Genomic DNA, 19,849 nt, shown 5'->3' with positions numbered 1-19,849 from the left:
ATATACATCTATCCTGCTTCTATCTAATACATGAATGCATGTGTGCATGCATGTATATCTCCGAGACTGGGTCAACTCCTGCTCAATCCTTTTACGTTGTAACAAAAAGCCGATAGCTATATATATATAAAGAAGAAAACCTGCAAGGAGAAGAAGAAGAAGAAGAAGAAGGAAAAGAAAAAGGAAAATACGAATGCATATAGCATAAGAGCATGGCTGTTTAGTAAATGAGGGAAACAGCCGCACCCACAGCTATCTTCTCCTTCCTCCTTCTTTTAGTATAGGTGATGAAATCGAAGACGAAAAATATGAACGTCCATAAACCTAGCAGCTTCTTGGCTGCCTTCTCTCTCTCTCTCTTTTTTTTTCTCTAGATGTTTTGTGCTAGCAGCTAAAAAGGTATGAGGCCCTACCACAGCCCCACAGGCAATATGCCATATACGGTAGGCATGTCCTATAGTCGACTCTCACTCTGGAACTGGGAGCTACAGCAGGGAATAGTTGGAAAGCACAGCTGTTCCCTCGTCGTCTATATGACTATAACTGCATTCGATACTCTTTACTGTGTACAACTCTCGTAGATGTACATCGCTACTCAAAAAGTTTTAACGCTTGTGCCAGTCAGGGGGGTGAACCTCCCTGTATGTCCATCAACACCGTCATTTCCGAGTGCCAAATACTTAACTATACCACGGGGGGAAAACACTTTGGGAAAGAGGGAGTAGTTTTATGAACTACAACGCACTCGATTTATTGCCAGTACATAAATAAGACCGCGAAGTGTACGTACGAAACCGAGTCTATTTATCGAAACGCAGCCACCCCGAAACATGTCGGTCAAGTTTTGATGTCTTATTGCAACAGTTTGGAACGGTTTGGAACTGGTTGTGGGTCGTGACGTGGGCAAGTTTTTCAACCCAGAAATGAGACCCAAATGGTGGTTCCCTACATGTCCACGTACGAGCAAATCTAACATTTCTATTTACATATGTTTACTCCCAATAAGAACTCAAAAGGAAAGTATATTAGTCGACGAGACAAGCGAACCGCTTGGCACTGCCAAACGGGGGTCCGTATGTCGTCCTGATGAACGCAGCTCGTCGCTCTGCTGTCACTTGATGAAAAATTCAAGTAAGGAGACGTACTAGAAGACCTGAAGCCGAGGTCTGAAACCAGCCGAACCAAAAGAAATCATTAAATATTCATTGAAATACTGTAGGTAGAAATAAACAGACTTCTGCACCGTACCGTATAGTCTGCTGCTAGATTCAGCGACGATGTAAAAATGCAAAGAAAACGAGCAAAGGTTCCCTCATCTGTTATCAGGTATATACCTAAAAGGGGGCCATGTATCTCGGCGCAGCATCTAAAACTAAAATGTTTATAGCATCAGGAAATGATCAAGGGAAGGAGGAAAAACAAGAGAAACACAAAAAAAAAACTTGTCGCTTTTTGTTTTCTTCTTTCTTTTTATAAGCGCAGTTGGCGTAGACTGTGGAATGAACGAATGATGAGATGAATCGATACCCCAGCAGCAGCAGCAGCAGCAGCAGCGCTGGCAAAACCGCATAGATTGCAGGCGGGTCGATTTGGCTGCTGCTGTGTGTCGCGCTGTGGCGAATATTTTCCCAGGCTTTGCAAATGGATTCTTGAATGGGTGGCGGCCAACCCAATCGGCCCATTGAATCAGTGACACTTGCGTTGCGTGTGGATGCACTCTCTCTCTCGCCCGTTTTCCCTGTGTTTTTGTTGGCCAACTGAAATAGAGAGCGAGGAGAAAAGAAGAGCATCACACAACGTCTGTTTTTTAACACGTCATTTCGACTCTCCACTTTCAGGAAGGCCACCCTCTTTATATTCCCAAATAAAAATGGGCGCCCATTATAAGGCTCGTCACCCTCGTGTTATTTTTTCCTCGTTTTATTTTTATTTGTATTTTTTTGTTTTCGTTAACCTATTATCGAAGTGAATGACCGTTTCGACCGTATATCCCCGGCCCCGACCGTCGCATTCAATTGAAAACAGACGGCGCGGCAGTCTGCCCGTTTTCATGACGTTCACACAATGCGCCAACGATTTCCACTCCCCCACCATTTTCCACCTTCTGTTCGGTTCCGCTCTATCGACCAACCCCCCCACCACCCCACTCAACCCTACCTCTCCTCCTCATCCTCCTACCTTAATACACACAATAACACGTCAGTTCCATTTACCTTGACACACACACACCGTTTTTTTTTTTTTTTTTTCTCTCAATTCTGGTTGGGCCGAAATGATTTCGTCCGCCCCGGCAGTTTACTCTGTTTGCTTTGTTGATTATCTTTTAATCTCTTTTAATGATTTAAAGGTGAACGAATAATGGAGACGTGTCAATGTAAATGTCAATTGGGATTATGGGGATAGATCAAATATCGTTAGATCCGACTTTTGTTAGAAGAAAGGACGAAGTTAAGACTTGGTTTCCTGTTTGTCCAACGTTCGTTCCGCTTATTGGTTCCGCCCCGGTGTATAGTAAAGCAAATATTATCTCAACTTCAATTTGCTATGTATGAAGCATAAGATATGAATTTACGATTAGTATGTCTACGCATCATATAATACCAGGTGATTTAACTACAAAGGACCGATATAAAAGGGAAATGAATAAACTTGGATTATTCTTATTTTATTTTTATTTGCTCATTTGTTCAACACAAATTCAATTTTTTTTCTTCTCAATCGTATTAAATTTGACATCTGGTTATGGTAGAAACGCGCATTGCACGGTACATACTCTCTCACAGGCCGACATGGTTATTACACATTCACACACCCACGTATACACACATGCGCACTGGGGTCACGAGGAGTGGCCAATAAAAAAAGGGCTCGTAATGTAGAACACTTTTTTTTGTGAGGTTGGTGTGTGAAAACATAAAATATAAAAGCAATATCAAATACATCAACCCGATCTCTTTAAAAAGGAAAAAAAACGAGAGTAACTTGTGTTTTTATTTCGATGACGCAAATGACGATGTTGTCCCTTATACGATATTCAGACGATGGGGAAGCTGCTCGGAGGTGCTATCAGCCAAATGGTATGATAAACAGCAAAGAAAATAACTTAACTTGGATTGACTTGTAGGGCCTATGTATACGTAAATGGAACAAATAACAAATGATTTTTTTCCCCCTGGCTCACATTTCTTGATTGACTGACGTTACCTTCGTGATGACACACTTATTTTCAGTATGTATCTAACGCATTACTTTGTTTGCAATACTTTGCAAGACGAGAGTCCAAAATAAAAATTGAATAAATAAAAATGGGAAAAGAAAATTAGAAAGTCAAATGTAGACTAACGTTTAAGACCATTCAAAATATTCGCCTGAAAGAAAAGCAATGCCGTGTTACACAGGTCAAGTAGAAGGGTGATAAGTCACATTAAACTGAATGAATACAAAGTGGATACGGTAAAATAAATCAGCATGTAGATTTTCTGAATGGTGATGACTGAAGACTTTTTGAGTTATCCAATCATTCAAATGGTTTCCATTTCTTTTTTTCTTCTTCTTTTTTTTCTTCTTCTTCTTCCTCTTCTTATCTTTACATAAATAAAAAAAATGTGGTAGCGTGAAGAAGCAGAAGAGTATAGACACACAAGCACGCACGAAGAGAGTCCGCACCGTCGAGAGTCCCGAAGGATTTGACAACTCTTCACTTCTATTGCGGGGGTCTATGAGAAGAGAAGACCGTCGTCTCTCATCACCCGGCCAGCAGCGCGGCCGGAGGGGCCAGGTATCGATGAATCAAACAGACACTCAAGGCGATCCAGCCAGCTAGAAGAGGATGATTGAAAGACGAGGCTGGATTCCCTCGCTGCATGGCTGCCGGCTGCTCATCTGCATTTAGACAACCAAACCATCAAGACCATAACACACACACAAACATAAAAAAGGGGGAAAAAAAAAAGCCCCATAGACTGGAGCCACTTGGTGTACAATACCGATATAAATATTATAATGCGGCATTTCTTAAAATATTATACAGCAACGTGCAGTCTTGGGAAGTCGGGATGATGTATAGTCAACCAGGAAAAAAAGAACTGCATCAGTTAGAATAATAGTGGGGATGAATATGACATTTTGGACTGGGAGATACCAGCGTTTGTCGGATATAATTGGACGAAACTGACGACGGTTTGTCTCCGTTCCGGTTTCAAATCAACGTCACGTGCAATTCCACAGAAATAAAAAGCTACACACTTATAGGGATTTCGATCATCATTCCAGTTACAGGCAGGGTTGTTTTTCTACCGTCTAATTTGATGCGCTATCCACTATCTGATCAATTCTTTTGATTGCTATGGGGTTTTTTTCCTAACTCTTTTGTCCCGAATCTAACTAGCTCGCAGATGAAAATAAATAAATGGAACACAGGAGACGGAGATGTTGACGTTTCGAGACTCGTTCGTCAATGATCCCCGTCTCGTCGACGACCTTCTCCAAAAACCCATTGTTGACCGAACAAATTACATCAGCTCTTTTATATACAGCCAAGTAAATAAAGAAATGGCAAAATGGGTTTTTTTTTATAAAATTGTTTTTGTTGTTATAATGTTATATGGCCCGAGACTTTAAATCAAGGATGGTCAAAGGAAAACCATGTAAGCAGCACACGGAAGTATACGACCTTGTACTACCCAACCCAAAAAAAAGAGGTTAATAATATCAATTTCCGCCGAAAAAAGAAAGGAGTTCTGGGCCTACACTCTCCCAGACCCTAGATTGACTGTGGGTACTGGGTACACAGGACAACTATAGTGCGTTGACTATTACACAACGTTACGTACGCCATGTACATCAAGCAGCTCATCAGCTGGTGCAGGACTCTCTGGTTCTATCTCCCTTAGACGTTCGTTATAGCTGAAAGATTTCCGTTTTTTCTTTCCCCTTCGTCGTCTTCCTGCGCCCTGCTTTCTAGTTTGTCCACCCTCTTCCCGTTCGTTAGATGTAGGATCTTGTTATTTCAAAAAGTTGACTCTGATGATCTCGCATGGCGGAATAGCTAATCGTCGTCAGATTCCGTGTCTCCCCCTCTCTCTCTCTCTCCCTGGACTCCCTCCGACTTTTTCTCCCCGCGAGTCAAGCGCCTGACGGCGTCACTTTGGCCTCATCTTTCTTGAATTTGCTCTCAACATTTTCTGCGTTTTTTTACTCGTATCCAACTCAAGAAAACACTTGACTATACTCCACTCTCTTATTACTTATTCCGGCGACGGTATATATACATATTAGATATTACGGAGCGACGAGCGAATCGGAGCGGTGGCGGCGTTGGCGGCAGCAGCGCCACCATCCGCCGACCTTATATTTGATTGGTGAACTGCTGGGCGCTGCGTCGCCGAGACATTGGTGCGACACCCCGTGTCGGTTTTCCGCCCGCGAGTTTAACGATCGCTGTGTGTGTAACATCCTAACAGGCAACTTGAAATGATTTCAAAGGCAAGTCGAGCGAGAGCGTGCTCTCCGTCCGTCTGTCGACTCGTCTATAACATATCAGCTCTCGTATTTGGTGCAGACGTTCTTCACGGCGCGGGAGTAACAGTATATTATCGCTCTCTCTCTCTCTCTTCGTCAAAGCTACGAGCTCATCTGCAGTTCACCATCGACACACAAGAGTGTCTCTTGTCCAGTGTGCGGACCAAACTCGTCATCTCTCCGTTTTCAAAAAAAAGAAACAAAAAAGAAAAGAAAAAGAAAAACCTTTTCAAACAGCGCGTGTATACATTCACACACATCAAAGAACCGTGTCCGTTGAATCACGATCGAAAGCTTGTGGAGATTTTTCACTCCCAATTCTTCCAGAGTCTAACCGAGAGCCTTCCAAACACACATGCGGATATATGCGAGCGGTACTCCACGAGAAGAAGGTTTTGATATTGGAAAAGCATTTCGAATTTCAAAACAAAACGAAACGAAAAAAAAAAATATATGCATATAATATATCTTTCAATTTTCCATAGCAAAACAAGATGAATGTTCTTCTTTATGGTTCAATTTCCCGCCTTTTATTTCAGACGGAATACATACGTATAAGTTTTCCCGTAGTTTTCATTGTTTCCCTTTTTCTTTTGTTTTCCTATTTTCCTATTCGACGTTATAGAAAATGCACGGGGTGTTCTGCGTGCGTTTCAGTGCCACGGCGATGGGTTCCATCACGGGCGGCAGACGAGGCTGACGGCGGCCAGCAAATGTGGCGGGATGTGCCGAAAAGATTGTTCCCATTACCAGCACTCACAGACTCCACCCAACACTGGAGACTCAGCGAAGGTTCAACAAAAGATTTTTTTTCGTTTTTTCTTTTTGAGGGGGCGATGCATCGCTGGTGCGCGGCCCAGCACGAGATGGGCCGGCACCGTGGGAAACGTCGCACCACGCCCGGACACTTCATCGCCATTCCGCCGCCATCATTTTCCCACTGAGGATCGACGCTTATTCCAGAAGGCTGGATCGTGTCGCTACAACCTCTCCCTTTCTAGTAATAATGGCCCAGTCAGATGACTGTAGACGGCCGCATTCGTCTCTCGCTTCGCTTCCTACACATATTCCCGCCGTCTATTCCGCTGGACTTTGAAGCCCATCCGCATAGAATATTATCCAGGCCTAACTCGGTGACCTTTCCTTATACTTGTCAATGGCTAAAAAAGATACAGTATACCGTACGGAATTTCCCAGCTTCAATATAATAGCGGCCGATCTGCCTATGCCTATACAAAAGCCAATGGATGAATGGAGATGCCGACATTCTTTTCATCCTCTCCTCTTTTTTTTTTATATATATAAAATATTTTTTATTATTTAGGGAGGGGAGGGGCTCTTCCTTCAATCATCTACCCAATTATTGATTATTTCATAAAGCCCCGGAGTCCTGGCGGCAGTAGAAAAAGCTTAAAGCTGTTTTGTGTCTTTTTTTTTTTTTCTTTTTCTTTTTCTTTTTCATTTTTTCCTTTTTAAAAAGATGAGACGCGACTAATATTGACTGGTGTTTGTTGCTGGAAAGGTCAGAGACGGGACACGGGTGACAAAAGTGTCACTTTCCCATAGGCAAGGCAAACCTTCTGGTCGTGCTGGCCGGTTTACTTTTGGTTTCTCATCACTATTCAACTGGTAACATTTACGTATTGATCTTGAGCTGTCCTGGCAACACACAAGGCAGCAATGTCACAACCCGTCACTTTGTAATATTTAACAAACAAAGGGCTGCTAGCTACTGCTGCTGCTGTTCAATGCATGACCCTGATGACCGCAGGCATTGGAGAATGCCTAACACGGGGGATTTTGCGTTATTCCGTTCAAAGGAAGCGCGGAAGGATTCGGTAGGAATTTCACAGGTTTCATCAGGCTAAGCGCTGAAACAGCAGCAGACCCGCCGCCGTTCAAAACATTTACGGCGGGCATTATTACGACGAGCATAAACCAACATCAATACGGTGCCCTCTACCTATATGTACTGTATGTCTATAACAATGCGCAGCTTGGGTTGATTGTTTGTTCGCCGTCAAGTTCATCTGTTCCTCGAACTTGGCTCGGCAGCTCGGCTATGTACCTCGGCCCCTTTTCTCAGATTGAAAGGGTGGGGTGCCATGAAAGGGAGGGCATCAGAGTCAAATTCACAGATTGGGAGGGTGGGAGTAGCGATCTTTCACTTCTGAAATGCTGGCGTACTCTTTGACTTGGCGATACTTTGTCTTCCCAGCAACTTTTAAAAACAGTCTCGCCAGTTCGGACTTTGGCGTAGTCTTTCCTATAGAGCAACACCAAAGGATCGCGAGAGAAGTTCGCATTTTTGGCGCAACCCTATGGTCTAAAAACTAGTACAATGAGCAACTTGAAAGAGACCTTGATTTTCAATCAATGTTGGAATGCACTATAGTCTCCGATATCAATCGAAATGAAAGCATCGCTTTTAGTGCTGTCAAATGTATAAAAATATCGACTGCCAGACATATATAGTTCCTTCCATTGGTCTTCAGATTTCGAAAGTGATTGGAAAACTATTTTCGTACCGTATGAATTCCCGCATTCTCAAATGGTGTAGCTATTTCCAGAGAAATGGGAAATCCTTTTAAACAAGAAAAACAGCGAGTCTCAAAGAAGGATGAAAATCATAGAAACAGAAAATGGGAAAAAAAACGGGGATCTTTGTGACGTCATTGGGGGATTTGAAAACGGCAGGGCGAAAAACAGCGAAGGCGTTCGCCGCTTGATGGGTACACAAATCGATAACAGCTGATTAGCTGCGTGTCAAGTGTATTCCTCCAGTGACGATCGACCCAGCTCGAAAAAAAAGGGTTAGGCAAACAAGAAAGACACAGGTTTTCTCTCCTAATTGGACTCCCACTGTATACGGCATAAACCAAGGCTTTACAGGATCCGCTCTTTTATGTCGTGTAAATAATGAAACGGATAGCCGATAAAAGGGAGTTGAAAGGTGACGAGGTTGTAGGAGACGAACGGAATACAACAAAGACCCGTCTAAATATTTCAATTGGAAAAAATAAAAATTTCAACAAATCTTACCAGGTAGAATGTGCACTAAAGTCCAGGTGCCAGAGGCTCCTAGCGCCGAACAGACGTAACGACCCGAGTGGAACATTTGGGCCTTGTCGACGAGCAGCTGAGACATGGTGGCCGTCGTTGGTGCTGGCGGCAAATTTTGCTTTTGCTTCTGACTTTTACTGCGATCTTCATCTTCTTCTGCCGACCTTTGAATTGAGGTCGGTTCGACGCTACTTTCAGCGTCGCCGTCGTCGTTTTCGCCGTCTTTATGGTCGCCGCCACCTCCGCGATCCACCCACAAACGTCCGTCGTAGACGTGGATTCTAGCGTCCAGCTGGCCGTTTCCTCCAACTTCGTTCGACTGGTATAACCAATTCAATATCTGTTCAAATAAAAAACGAACCCAAATAATTTATCTGCTATAAATCCAGCAGATGTATAAACAATTGACATTTATACATGTAGGCGCTCATAAAGGTTTACGTACTATGTTTTTTACATAAGCTTACTACGGTACTACTTTGTGTTTTATTTCATCTGATTCAATGTTTTTCGCAATAATCAATTGTATTGACCGAAGGATGAAAGCATTGAATAACATTTAGTATTCGCTTGTAAGAAAAACTATAAGGCCTATAATCCACCTCGAATTATATTGAATGATAAGAAATTAATTAACTAGGCCTAATAGATTGATTCCGTCAATATAAAGAGTAAAGCTCCTTTTCCGGTAAAGGAAGCTCAAATCGTTGAATGTTTGTTTGTTTGTAGTAGGACGGAAGCCGACGAACTCGTTTCGCCAACACAGAAGAAAAAGAAGAAGAAAGAAAATCAGAAATGTGAAAAAAGTAATTTAGAAGAGCGACGGCTGGCGCCGCTGGTGCTGGTGGGCGCTTCATTTAAATAATGCGGCTGAACGAGCATCACGTCGGGAACCTCCTCTGTCCTCTCTACCAAACCTCCCGATTGCAGCCGTGGCAAACGGAATCTCGTCTTTAGTAGAGACTTTGTGAGGATATACTGTAGAGAAGAAAGTGTACGGAGCAGCAACATCCCTGTATACTAAAGAGCGCCGAGAGAGCGCAGAGAGAGAGAGATAGGGAGAGAGAAATAGAGCGGATGGATGGACGAACACAGAGAGGGACCGAAAAGCAAACTCTGGTGAATTCTCTCTTCAACATCTCTCTCTCTCTCTCTCTCTCTCTCTCTCTCTTATTCTCTCTGGCGTCTTGCGTCTTCCTCGATCAAAGGCTACAATCCACCTAACCGCTGTGAAATAGCCTACCTCGGTTCTCCTCAGACTTCCTTCCTCCTTCCCTCCTCACAAGTTTCTTCGAGCGTCGGAAGACTCTTTTCTATACATCAACAACACGACTCGAGAGAGCGAGAGAGAGAGATAGTACCGTACGTAAGGAGAGATGAGCAAATGAGGGGGGAGGGGAGGGGAAGGGGGTTCTTATTGACAGTATATATATACCCAACTTTTGAAATAATACACAGCGCTCCTCCGTGGCCGCAGGAAATGAATGAAACCAAGTTCGGTCCGCCAGGATTGTGGCTTGTGTGTGTGTTCATCTATTCCCTTTACGCACGCAAACTATGCGCACCATCTTTTGAATGGACAGACGATGAGATATATATTACATGTATACCTATATTTTATAGAATTAACATCACTCTACCAAAGATTTCTTATTCTCCAAAGCTAATACACTTGATAGTTTTAGCACGCGCACGTGCATTTGTATAGACGGGGGGAGGGGAGGGGGTGTATAAACGGGGTATGCGATGAAATAGATGCGTAGGGGGAGGGACTGCCAGCGGCCGTGTGATCGTCTGTTTGGGGCACTTTCAGCACTTTCTCTTATTTGTCTCACTTTTTCATCCATAAAGGGCCGATAGAGATATTGAGTTTGCGTTGGAGAATGGAGAAACGAGAAACGGAGAATGGAGAACGGAGAATGGAGTGGGCGGCAATGTTATAGTTTGCACTGTGTTTACATAGGCGGATTGTAAACCATGATACTACCTATGACAGTTGGTAGGCTGCACGCAATGAAAACGGATATTACTTACTGCGGGACAAAGTGAAGCGGAAACTCGTAGAGAATCATTAGCTAAGCCGAGGGAAATCTTCAAAGTTATATACACACAGTCGCGTCTACGTCTACTGCATTCTCTAGTCGGAACTCGTCCCACTTAATGAATATTTTTATCTATATTTATTAGGACGTCGTGATGAGACGAGGGAGCGACGAGCGGGCGCGGGCGCGGGATCGGAATCGGGGATCGGACCTAAAGGAATAAGCTTCCGGCTAGATACATTTTCCGGTGTATTTGCATTTTCCCGGTGGGAAACGCAATGCCCGAGAATGCGTCCGTCCAGTAAACCCAGGCTGCGTAGAGCTAGCTATTAAATGAGCCAGTAAACCTATGACGACCATCTGAAACTGAAGCTGGAATGCCTATCGCTATTAGGCTATGAGCTGCATTCTAAATAAATCATGTGAGTGATGCATCATCCTGCCGACGTCGTTTCACTCAGCTTCCTTCACTAATCACCAGATATTAAATCGTTAAACATTTCATTCTTCGCCGCCAGAAATTTCACTAGGCCTAATTAGCGGTCTTCATTGACGGAGTCTGATTTGGGCTGCTGACCTTCACTGCCATAGCGAGTAGCGAGTAGCGACCACTCGCTGGATCTAAACAACTTTTGAAAGTCCTTAGAAATTTGTAATCAAAGTCAGAAGCGTGAAAAATTTCAATAATTTACTTGACAAATGCAATCCTTTCACTTCTGCCTTCACATTTTCTTTGATTTCTGTGTTAAGACTGTTTGTTCGTTTTCGGTTGTTTATCTTGCGCAATTAAAATATTTCCAGTGGTCGCGCGAGTCAGCTCTCGTTAGATCATAAGACCTCGCTTAATTATATTTGAAAAAATTGCTCACATGAAAGGCGAGTTATGAGTTTAGACGTGACTAGCGCCAGCGGGTGAATAACCAAGTTAGCAGTTAAAAGCTAGTACGTACCGAACAACCGAAACACTTACAGTAGTTTTATATGGTACTTAACTTATTATAGGCCTACTAGTAACTTGTGCCAGGTGTAAGCTAACAGAACGGAAACACGTGGATTCGTGTTTTTAGTATTTGGTATTTTGTATTCAGAGTGACTGAAATATTTTTAAAACTTGAGCTTCATCTCATTCTCTATGAATCAGAAATAGGGGAAGAGGAGTAATCTTGTGCCAGTTGTAATCTAACGTAACGGAAACATAAGAATTTGGTGCGTGAATCATTATTACAGGCAACGTAGATTCGTGTTTTTCGTAAGCAATTTGGACTTTTACTTTTCCTGTCGTTCGATATTACTTCGAACATAAACCTATAACTTATCTTAACCTAATTTTTTACCGATTTTCACGGCTTCACCGTGCTGATCTCGAATTTGAATTTCACGGCTCCGCCGTCATGATACCGAATGTGAATTTCACGGCTTCGCCGTGATCATACCGAATGTGACTTCACGGCTTCGCCGTGATCATACCGAATGTGACTTCACGGCTTCGCCGTGATGATACCTAAAGTGAATTCACGGCTTCGCCGTGATGATAGCGAATGTGAATTTCACGGCTTCGCCGTGATGATCCCGAATTGGCTTTTCACGGCTTCGCCGTGATGGTTGTTCGGGAGCTACTACACTTGGCAACCTAACCTAACCTAACCTAACCTAACCTAACCTAACCTAACCTAACCTAACCTAACCTAACCTAACCTAACCTGACCTAACCTAACCTAACCTAACCTGACCTAACCTAACTTAAGTTAGTGGCAGTTATTTGTTTTTATTTACAGAGTGGCCGATGTTGCAACTTTTGGCGCGGGCTCCGCTCTTTACTTCCTTAGCCGCGAGGATACCTCCAGCATTCCTCTCGCGGCCGCGGGGGGATTGACCCTCCAGGGCGCCCACCCCCGCGGGCTCGAGTCCCGCTGGAGGTATCCTCGCTACGTCCGCTCCGCTGCCGATTGCATCAGCTAAGTTAGTGGCAGTTATTTTTTTACAGATTGGACGATGTTGCAATTTAGGATTGCTGAATTTTTTTTCGTTTTGATTAAGATTGATTGAATCCCCCCCTCAGTTGTCATCTTGCCAGTCAATTTCATTGTCTCTTTGTCGTTCTCCTTTTGCCAGTTAATTTTCTTTTTGCTAAAGGGAGGACCCTATAACAAAGTAGTTTATTCTTAATTCATAGCAGGCGTAATTCTATGTCAAAGAAGGCCTTTAATAATAAAAAAAAGCCGGTTAATTAGTAACAACACCGTCACCTTTTATATACTTTGCCTAGCTCAAACCAAGATGAGTGAAATTCACTCATTGCCTGCTTGTTATTTATAAGTTAGTTGGCCGATTGCCGTCTTTATTATTTCATGATTATATTCCTCTTGGTCTTAACCATAAAGTTCATTTTTTTACAAATGTTGTTTTCACTTCGCAGCTGTCGTAAACTTTAAAAATTAACAAATCTCAGTGCTTGCTTCGCAAATATTTCTCCCCTTGACATCTCGCCCGTCAATCTCATTGATGCCTTGTTAATTTTCTTATTGCTAGACCTTTTTCGTTTTTTGGTCACTTTTTTCATTTATTCATTTTAATTTGCGAAGATTTTTTTAATTTGCAATTGATTTGATTAACGTTTTATTTTAATTTAGAGCCATTTAAACTTTTTCCCCCTGTTGACATCTTGCCCGTCAAACTCATTGTCGCCTTGTTGCCAGTTAATTTTCTTCTTGCTAGACCATTTCCGTTTTTTATCACTTTTTTTTATTCGTTTTAAGTTGTAAAGATTTTTTTATTTGCAATTTATTTGAATTGCGTGGTATCTTGATTAGCCTGTTCATTTCTTGTCCGTAGTCTATTTATTACCGAATATGCGTTGCCTGCCCGTCGATTCGTCGCCTGATATACTGTCTGCCCCTCGCTTAATATTACTGTTAGAGCTATTCGTCTTTTCCCCGAAATTTTGGTCTGTTTTAGTCGCGGATGCGTTATCAACCAGTTTAACTTAAGACTGGTATCTTTTGAAAAGCTACCTGCCAGCTGTCACTCACGTTTTATGGTGTTGCACACTTATTACCTGCCCGTGAATCGGTGAATCAAATACTTTTTTTTTGTCTTTTTTCTTATTTGTTAATTCTCGGGGTTCTTACAGTGAATATAATGGAACACTATTTTTTGCGTAATTTTAGTAGCCGAAGATTTAGTCTCCGACGAAGTAGACCCTTTTCCGCATATATTTAAGTATTTTCCTTAGTTGGCTTATTTCACCCTGTAAGTTCCATATTCCATAAGACACTATTAAAAATTTGCAATTCAAATATTCAAGCCAATTCTTCTTAAGAGATATGGCAGAGTAATGTGGCCAACTTTGACTTGTGTGCTTTCGTCACTCTTCATATATTTTGTCGGAGCTCAAACCATAATGAGTGAAATTCACATATTGCCGTCTCGTTAATCATATGTTAGTTTTTTTACAAACGTCGTTTTCGCTTCGCAACTATCGTAAATTTGTTCATATTTCTATATGAACAAATTTCCGTGTTGCCTTCGCCATTTGTTTCTCCTCTAGCACAATATAAAACACTAAACTGGGGGGGGGGGGGTTGTCTGTCGTTCCTTTCTCGCTTGTTATTCTGTCTGCCCGTCACTCACGTTTTTCCGAGTGGCAATTGAGTCAATTGCACAATGTGTTTGACCGCGAATAAAATTCGTATTTTTCTGATTTTGATTTTTCTTATCCGTTAATTCTCGGGTTTTTATTATTACTTCTGGTGACAATATTTTTCGCGATGTATTAAATATAGTAGCCTTAGTATTAGACTCCGACAGAGAAGACCCGATTTTAAAATAATTTAAGCGATTTTCTTTCTGCTTGAAAACGGGCCTATTCTCCTTTTCAATTCTAAGTTCCATTCGAAACTTTGAATTAAATGCTGATTCAATCTCAACAGTTTTCCTTGTGCGAGTGGTTGAAAGAGTTTCTGCCACCCTTTACATACTTTGCCGTAACTCCAACCGTGATGAGTGAAATTCACATACTGCCGTCTCGTTATTTCTATGTTAGTAAGCCGATTTTAGTCTTTATTATTTTCTGAACACATTTCCCTTAGTGTTAAATATGAAGTTCATTTTTTACAAACGTCATTTTCGCTTAACAACTATCGTAAGTAAAAAAAAACGAACGAATTTCCGTGTTCCTTTCGCCACATTTTCTCCCCTAGCTCGATCCCCCCTTCAGCGACTCAACCTCCCCTCTGCAACTCGAGGATTTTCCCTTGAGGGTAAAGAACCCAAAACAGGTAGAAACTCTGGGAGCCAATCAGCGCGTGAGCACAAACTATTTAGCTCCGCCCAAGAGGCTTATTCTTTTATAGTATAGGATTATAGTTGCTTTGATATGTAGGCAAGCAATAATTACTAACTTTAGATTAACAGTATAGCTATCTGTGACACTTTTGTTTGACTGGAATACGTTACAACATAATACGAATAAGTTTCGTGACATGACCTTTCATATATGGCAATAACACAACAATTCTTCATTACAATTAGGCCTAGATACAAACTCAGTCGGACGGTTGTGAATGAATCATGTAGAGAGAACGATGGGCTTCTTGTTTTAGGGCCCCTTTACTGGAGCACACAATAGCTGTCTGCATTGAATGCTGCGCTCTTTCACGGCAATGATTCATAGGAAAGTTTGTCCGGAGGAGTTGAGGGTAAAAATTCAATTGGGTATGCGCTGACTCGACATTTTGATGAGGCATAGCGCATTTCGCGCTTACTGCGGGGCGCGTTCTATTGTATTGTAAGTTATACACGATTCAATTGTATGATTCAATTTTAGAGTCTCAATCAGAGCGTTTTGAATTTTTGTACTTCTTTGTCTGTAAGCGAATCCTGCAAATAATGCGTAGTACACGCATGTAGAAGCCTAAAAGAATAAAAAGTTAATAAAAAAAAGAGAGAGAACAAATGAAAATTCGGGAAACCTTTTACTCCCATCCTCACTCCCATCCAAATAAGTATATCGCGTGCATAGCTAATAATTAAAAACTAGATGAAGTCGTCATATGAGAACATCATCCCCCCAGATCGAAACACCGAAATAATCGTATATGAAACCCAATCAAAAAGTTTACAGTTTACCTGCGATATTGTCTTCCCATGCCCTCTCAAGCGTTTTTTTTTTATTTCAATAGGGACTAAACTGATAGATAGGGGGCGAGATACCATGGCACACTCTATCAGGGAATTTTCGATTAAAAATTTTCAATTGGTGAGAGACAAGATGAGACGCAAAAAAAAAAAATAATGTGCACAGCTTACAATCAAAGCGATTCTGTCATGCGTAATAATTAAACGAAGCCATCGGGAAATAATGAATGAAAAAAGAACGATCGAAATATTTATATATGGCCGCTAGTCATCGTTTCAGCAATGCGATTTCGCGCCTGCCTTTCATTTTGCCAAATATGTGAATTAATCGTCCAGATTATTAATATTCAATTTATCGATGCAAAAATGTTGCTCCTGGCTATTAAAAGTATCCTTTTAAAAATAAAACGAAAGTTTTTGTTTTGTTTTGTTCTTTTTCAAGCCTTAATTAGGCATTGTAATGCAAAACCATATCAGAAGAACGACAACAAAAAGCAGTAGGCATCTAGACATCCTCCAACAAATTTGTACGTTTTTTAAATGTAGCTAGTTGATTACGGTAATGTGCAGTGTACACACAGTTGTTTGCAAGACACATTTTTTATCAAGTTGCAGCTTATTGTTAGTAGAAAAAAACCTGTTTAAGGAATTCTTTAAGACAATGTTAGAATAAATTTATTAAATTACTATAGTTGTTTTGCCGCGTTATATGCTGGTTATGTAATATGTACACGACGAATGTGATATATATACGGTGCCATAGGCCTACCAAGAACGACCACGAACCAGATTTTCAATTATTCTTCTTAGTAATTGGCGATTAAATAGCAATGAAATCCGAACTCACTTGACCGTTGCGGCTCCAGAGGAGAAGAGATGCGTCAACGGCCGGTGTGATGACGCACGTAAGGTTCAACATCGATCCTTCATGAACGTAGACTTCGGGTCCGTTTAATATCTGAATGTGCGGCTCTGTTTGACATTTCAGCCAACGAGAAAAAATCATGATTCATCATTTAGTAAGTCAAACTCATCAGATTTGATTAATTAGGGCAGGGATATAGCCTGTGAAAGCTTCATTAATTATTGATTCAAATGATCATCAATCAGATTAATTAATAAACTTTGATAGTAAAAATGCGAGCCAAACAATTTTCTTGATAATCCCTTTGAAATTTGATGTATACAATATGTTTCTATTGCTAAACTAAAAAAATAATTTAAAAAAATATATATTTCCACACGCCACGCACCGGTACTAATGGAATAAGGTTTTCTAATATATTTATTTTTTAACATTCAGTTTACCAACATCTGACAACATCTATAGCTAATTTTTTTTTTGTTATTCTTTTTTTTGTTTAATTGCTGTATTAAGCTACTAATATTAAGTAGATAGCAAAATATTGTTATATAATTAAAGATATAAAGGTGATTTTCGGGACGGGACGAGCGATAAGTCGGATCGAGTTAGGTCAGAATTTTTTGCAACTAGCAAGATGAACGACTAACGAGGCGATAGTCGAGTGACAGTCTATTTATGGATTAGTGTCCCCTTATAACAGCAGAAGTCAGCCCATAAATAAAACTGTATGGATATCGTCTAAACGGGCATGATGTAGACGTGTTTCCATTTAACCCCGAGCACGTTCTGCTCCTACTTGAATTCTTAAAAAAGAAGGAACTAAACAAAGAACGGAATCAAGAGAGAGTCAGCAGAACTCTTGGGCAGAAAGCGAATGCTGACGATCCTCAGCGGGATTATACAGCATTCGCGTGACTTCTCCACAGTCCATAGAAATGGTGTCGGCATGACCGTGCGTGCTGTACCGTATAGTCCTGCAGGAAAAAAAAAGGCAGGATCGATCGGCCTTTTTTTTTCCTTCTTCTTCTTCCTCTTTGCGCCTTTGTTAGTTCTGATGGCCACCGTGGCTCTAGTTACAAAACTACAGAACGTCCGAGAGAAGCACCGACCGATCTATATAATAGCCTGGCTCCGCTCTACACGTGTAAGTCTGACACTTTGAACGAAACGTCCGGAACTAGTCTGCCGGCCGACTTTATTGCCCTTTCTGTAACTAGTCCGATCCTCTAGAGTTTGCTCGGGTCAGCAGTTTTTCTCTTTTATTTTTTCTTGTTTTCTTTTTTATTCCAAGCTGGCTCTCAAATCAATCAACCTGTGGGGCATCTCTACGCCAAGACCGAGTCTATATCTAGCTTTAGAATGTGTGTAGAATATAGCGGAGGATTGTTACTTGCAAAATGCGACTTACCGATTATGTGGAGTCGAATGACGTGCGTCCGCAATGGGGTGCTACTTAATTGACATTCGTAATTACCTGCGTCCTCCAGCGTCGTTGCTGGACAAACAGGGGAAAAAAAATGCCCAATTAAAATCATTTTCTTCATCTTCAAAGTATGCTTTCAATTGTCAATTAGAGAAAATTGTAGTAGTTATAACATACGCTACGAAAAATTAGCCTAGATATTTTTGATAACTTTGTTTGGCAATTCTTCGTGCGTCTACTCCGTCTACTCATATGGTAAATAGAATACCGGTATTTTATATAAATCTACCTTTAATTTGCAACGTCCATTCGGGAGAAGTGGACACGTGAAGTCCTCGGAACCGTCGGTCGGGAGTGTACGTGTCTGTGCCGACCGTGAGGAGGTTGACATTTCGGTTGTCATGTGAATGGTCCGGCCCAACCCACGAAACCTGTACAGAAAATAACAATGTCAAAATGGTCAAAAATAAATAAAAGGGGAGGAAAGAGAGTCAAAGAAATATGCGACATGACAGTGTCGTTATACACCGTTATACACCGTTATACACCACACATAACAATAAAATATGAGAGCAAATAATAAGCCCTTTAAAGAAAAACGAGTATGCTGTTTGTGTACGTGAGTTGCCTCTGTACGCCATTTGCAATCTATTATTTATTGTTACATCACAGCACACCAAACATGTACGCTAACGATCGTATAGATAAATGTATACGAATATAATATACGAAGCTAGTCGATCGTATATAGCTACAACTCAGCGTAACGCATCATCTTGCAAATATCTATGTGCAATGCGCTCCATCTTCTTCTTGTTGTTTCACGACAGGAAAAGCATATCATAGCACATCAACCAATAGCAAGCAGCCTTTTGTATATACGATGTTTTTAATCTTGTACATCAAAGCGTTGGTGTTTGAATGCTTTGCGTATAAAGCAAAAGACATGATGATAAAGTTTTTTGTCTTTAGGAAACATTCGTCTTTTCGGTAAACATAACTCTAGACACACCGAATCTTAATTACATATCCAGATAGGCTGCTGAGGATAATATAGGCTGCTGTTATTGAGAATCGAATTGTGGTTTTGCAGCACTGGTAATGGGCGGAATTATACATTGAAATTTTGCGTCCGCGTGACCCGAGTTTTATTTCTCGATGTCGTCAGTACGTGATGGAAAGCGAGCCTCGGGCGGCGTATGTCTACATGCCCATCAGCACGGATAGTATCGAGACAGTGTCGCCAAAATACTGCACTGGTTATAAAACAGCAGCCTCAAATAAACGCGAGTTCTCTATGGAAAACTTTGCTTTTATCTAGATGATAGTCCCGTCATATTTATTGGGGAATGAGCATAATATAGTAGCCTAGTACGTGGCCATATACAGCTACACTGTTCTATGAAAATGATGTGAAATTGGATTTTTAAAAAATAATAAATGCGCATAGCCAACGTCCTTTTTTTTTATACGAAATGTCGCAGTTGTTTGATATACAGTCCTGCACTTGTATATTTCAACAGTACAAAAGTCCACTACATATTCCTGTACTTTTGCCATAAAAAAATCGACTGTAAATCGCCTTATTTCGGCAGCAATGCTCTTCGATGTTGACACCATATGGCAACACCAATTTTGACATAAACTGTGTGTGTCAGCTAAAGATTGGGTGGCTTAAATTTTTTTTACGAAATATGATTTGAAAATCCAAATAAAAGTGACATCTATTATAGAAAACTTGCATAAGTATTTGCATTTGAGTATTGATCGTCGCCTAAACAGTTGAGTCGGGCACACACA

General features: G+C 41.2%; 1 protein-coding gene across 1 annotated transcript in view; it reads right to left on the bottom strand.

Moving 5' to 3' along the window:
• Positions 1-2,654: 2,654 nt before the first annotated feature.
• Positions 2,655-19,849, bottom strand: part of LOC124202378 — a 34,926-nt gene continuing 17,731 nt past the window's right edge. Inside the window, exons 3-7 of the mRNA XM_046598719.1 lie at positions 18,339-18,480; positions 18,035-18,121; positions 16,609-16,733; positions 8,563-8,923; positions 2,655-3,882 (exon numbers count right to left, since the gene is read on the bottom strand). Coding sequence (XP_046454675.1) covers positions 3,746-3,882; positions 8,563-8,923; positions 16,609-16,733; positions 18,035-18,121; positions 18,339-18,480 — 852 coding nt within the window. The 3' untranslated portion in view covers positions 2,655-3,745. The remainder of the gene's footprint in view (positions 3,883-8,562; positions 8,924-16,608; positions 16,734-18,034; positions 18,122-18,338; positions 18,481-19,849) is intronic.

The sequence above is a fragment of the Daphnia pulex genome, chromosome 9 (genome assembly GCF_021134715.1).
Source record: "Daphnia pulex isolate KAP4 chromosome 9, ASM2113471v1".
In the NCBI taxonomy this organism is placed as follows: domain Eukaryota; kingdom Metazoa; phylum Arthropoda; class Branchiopoda; order Diplostraca; family Daphniidae; genus Daphnia; species Daphnia pulex.
The sequence above is the reverse complement of the archived record's forward strand: the minus strand, read 5'-3'. Positions and strand labels throughout refer to the sequence as shown.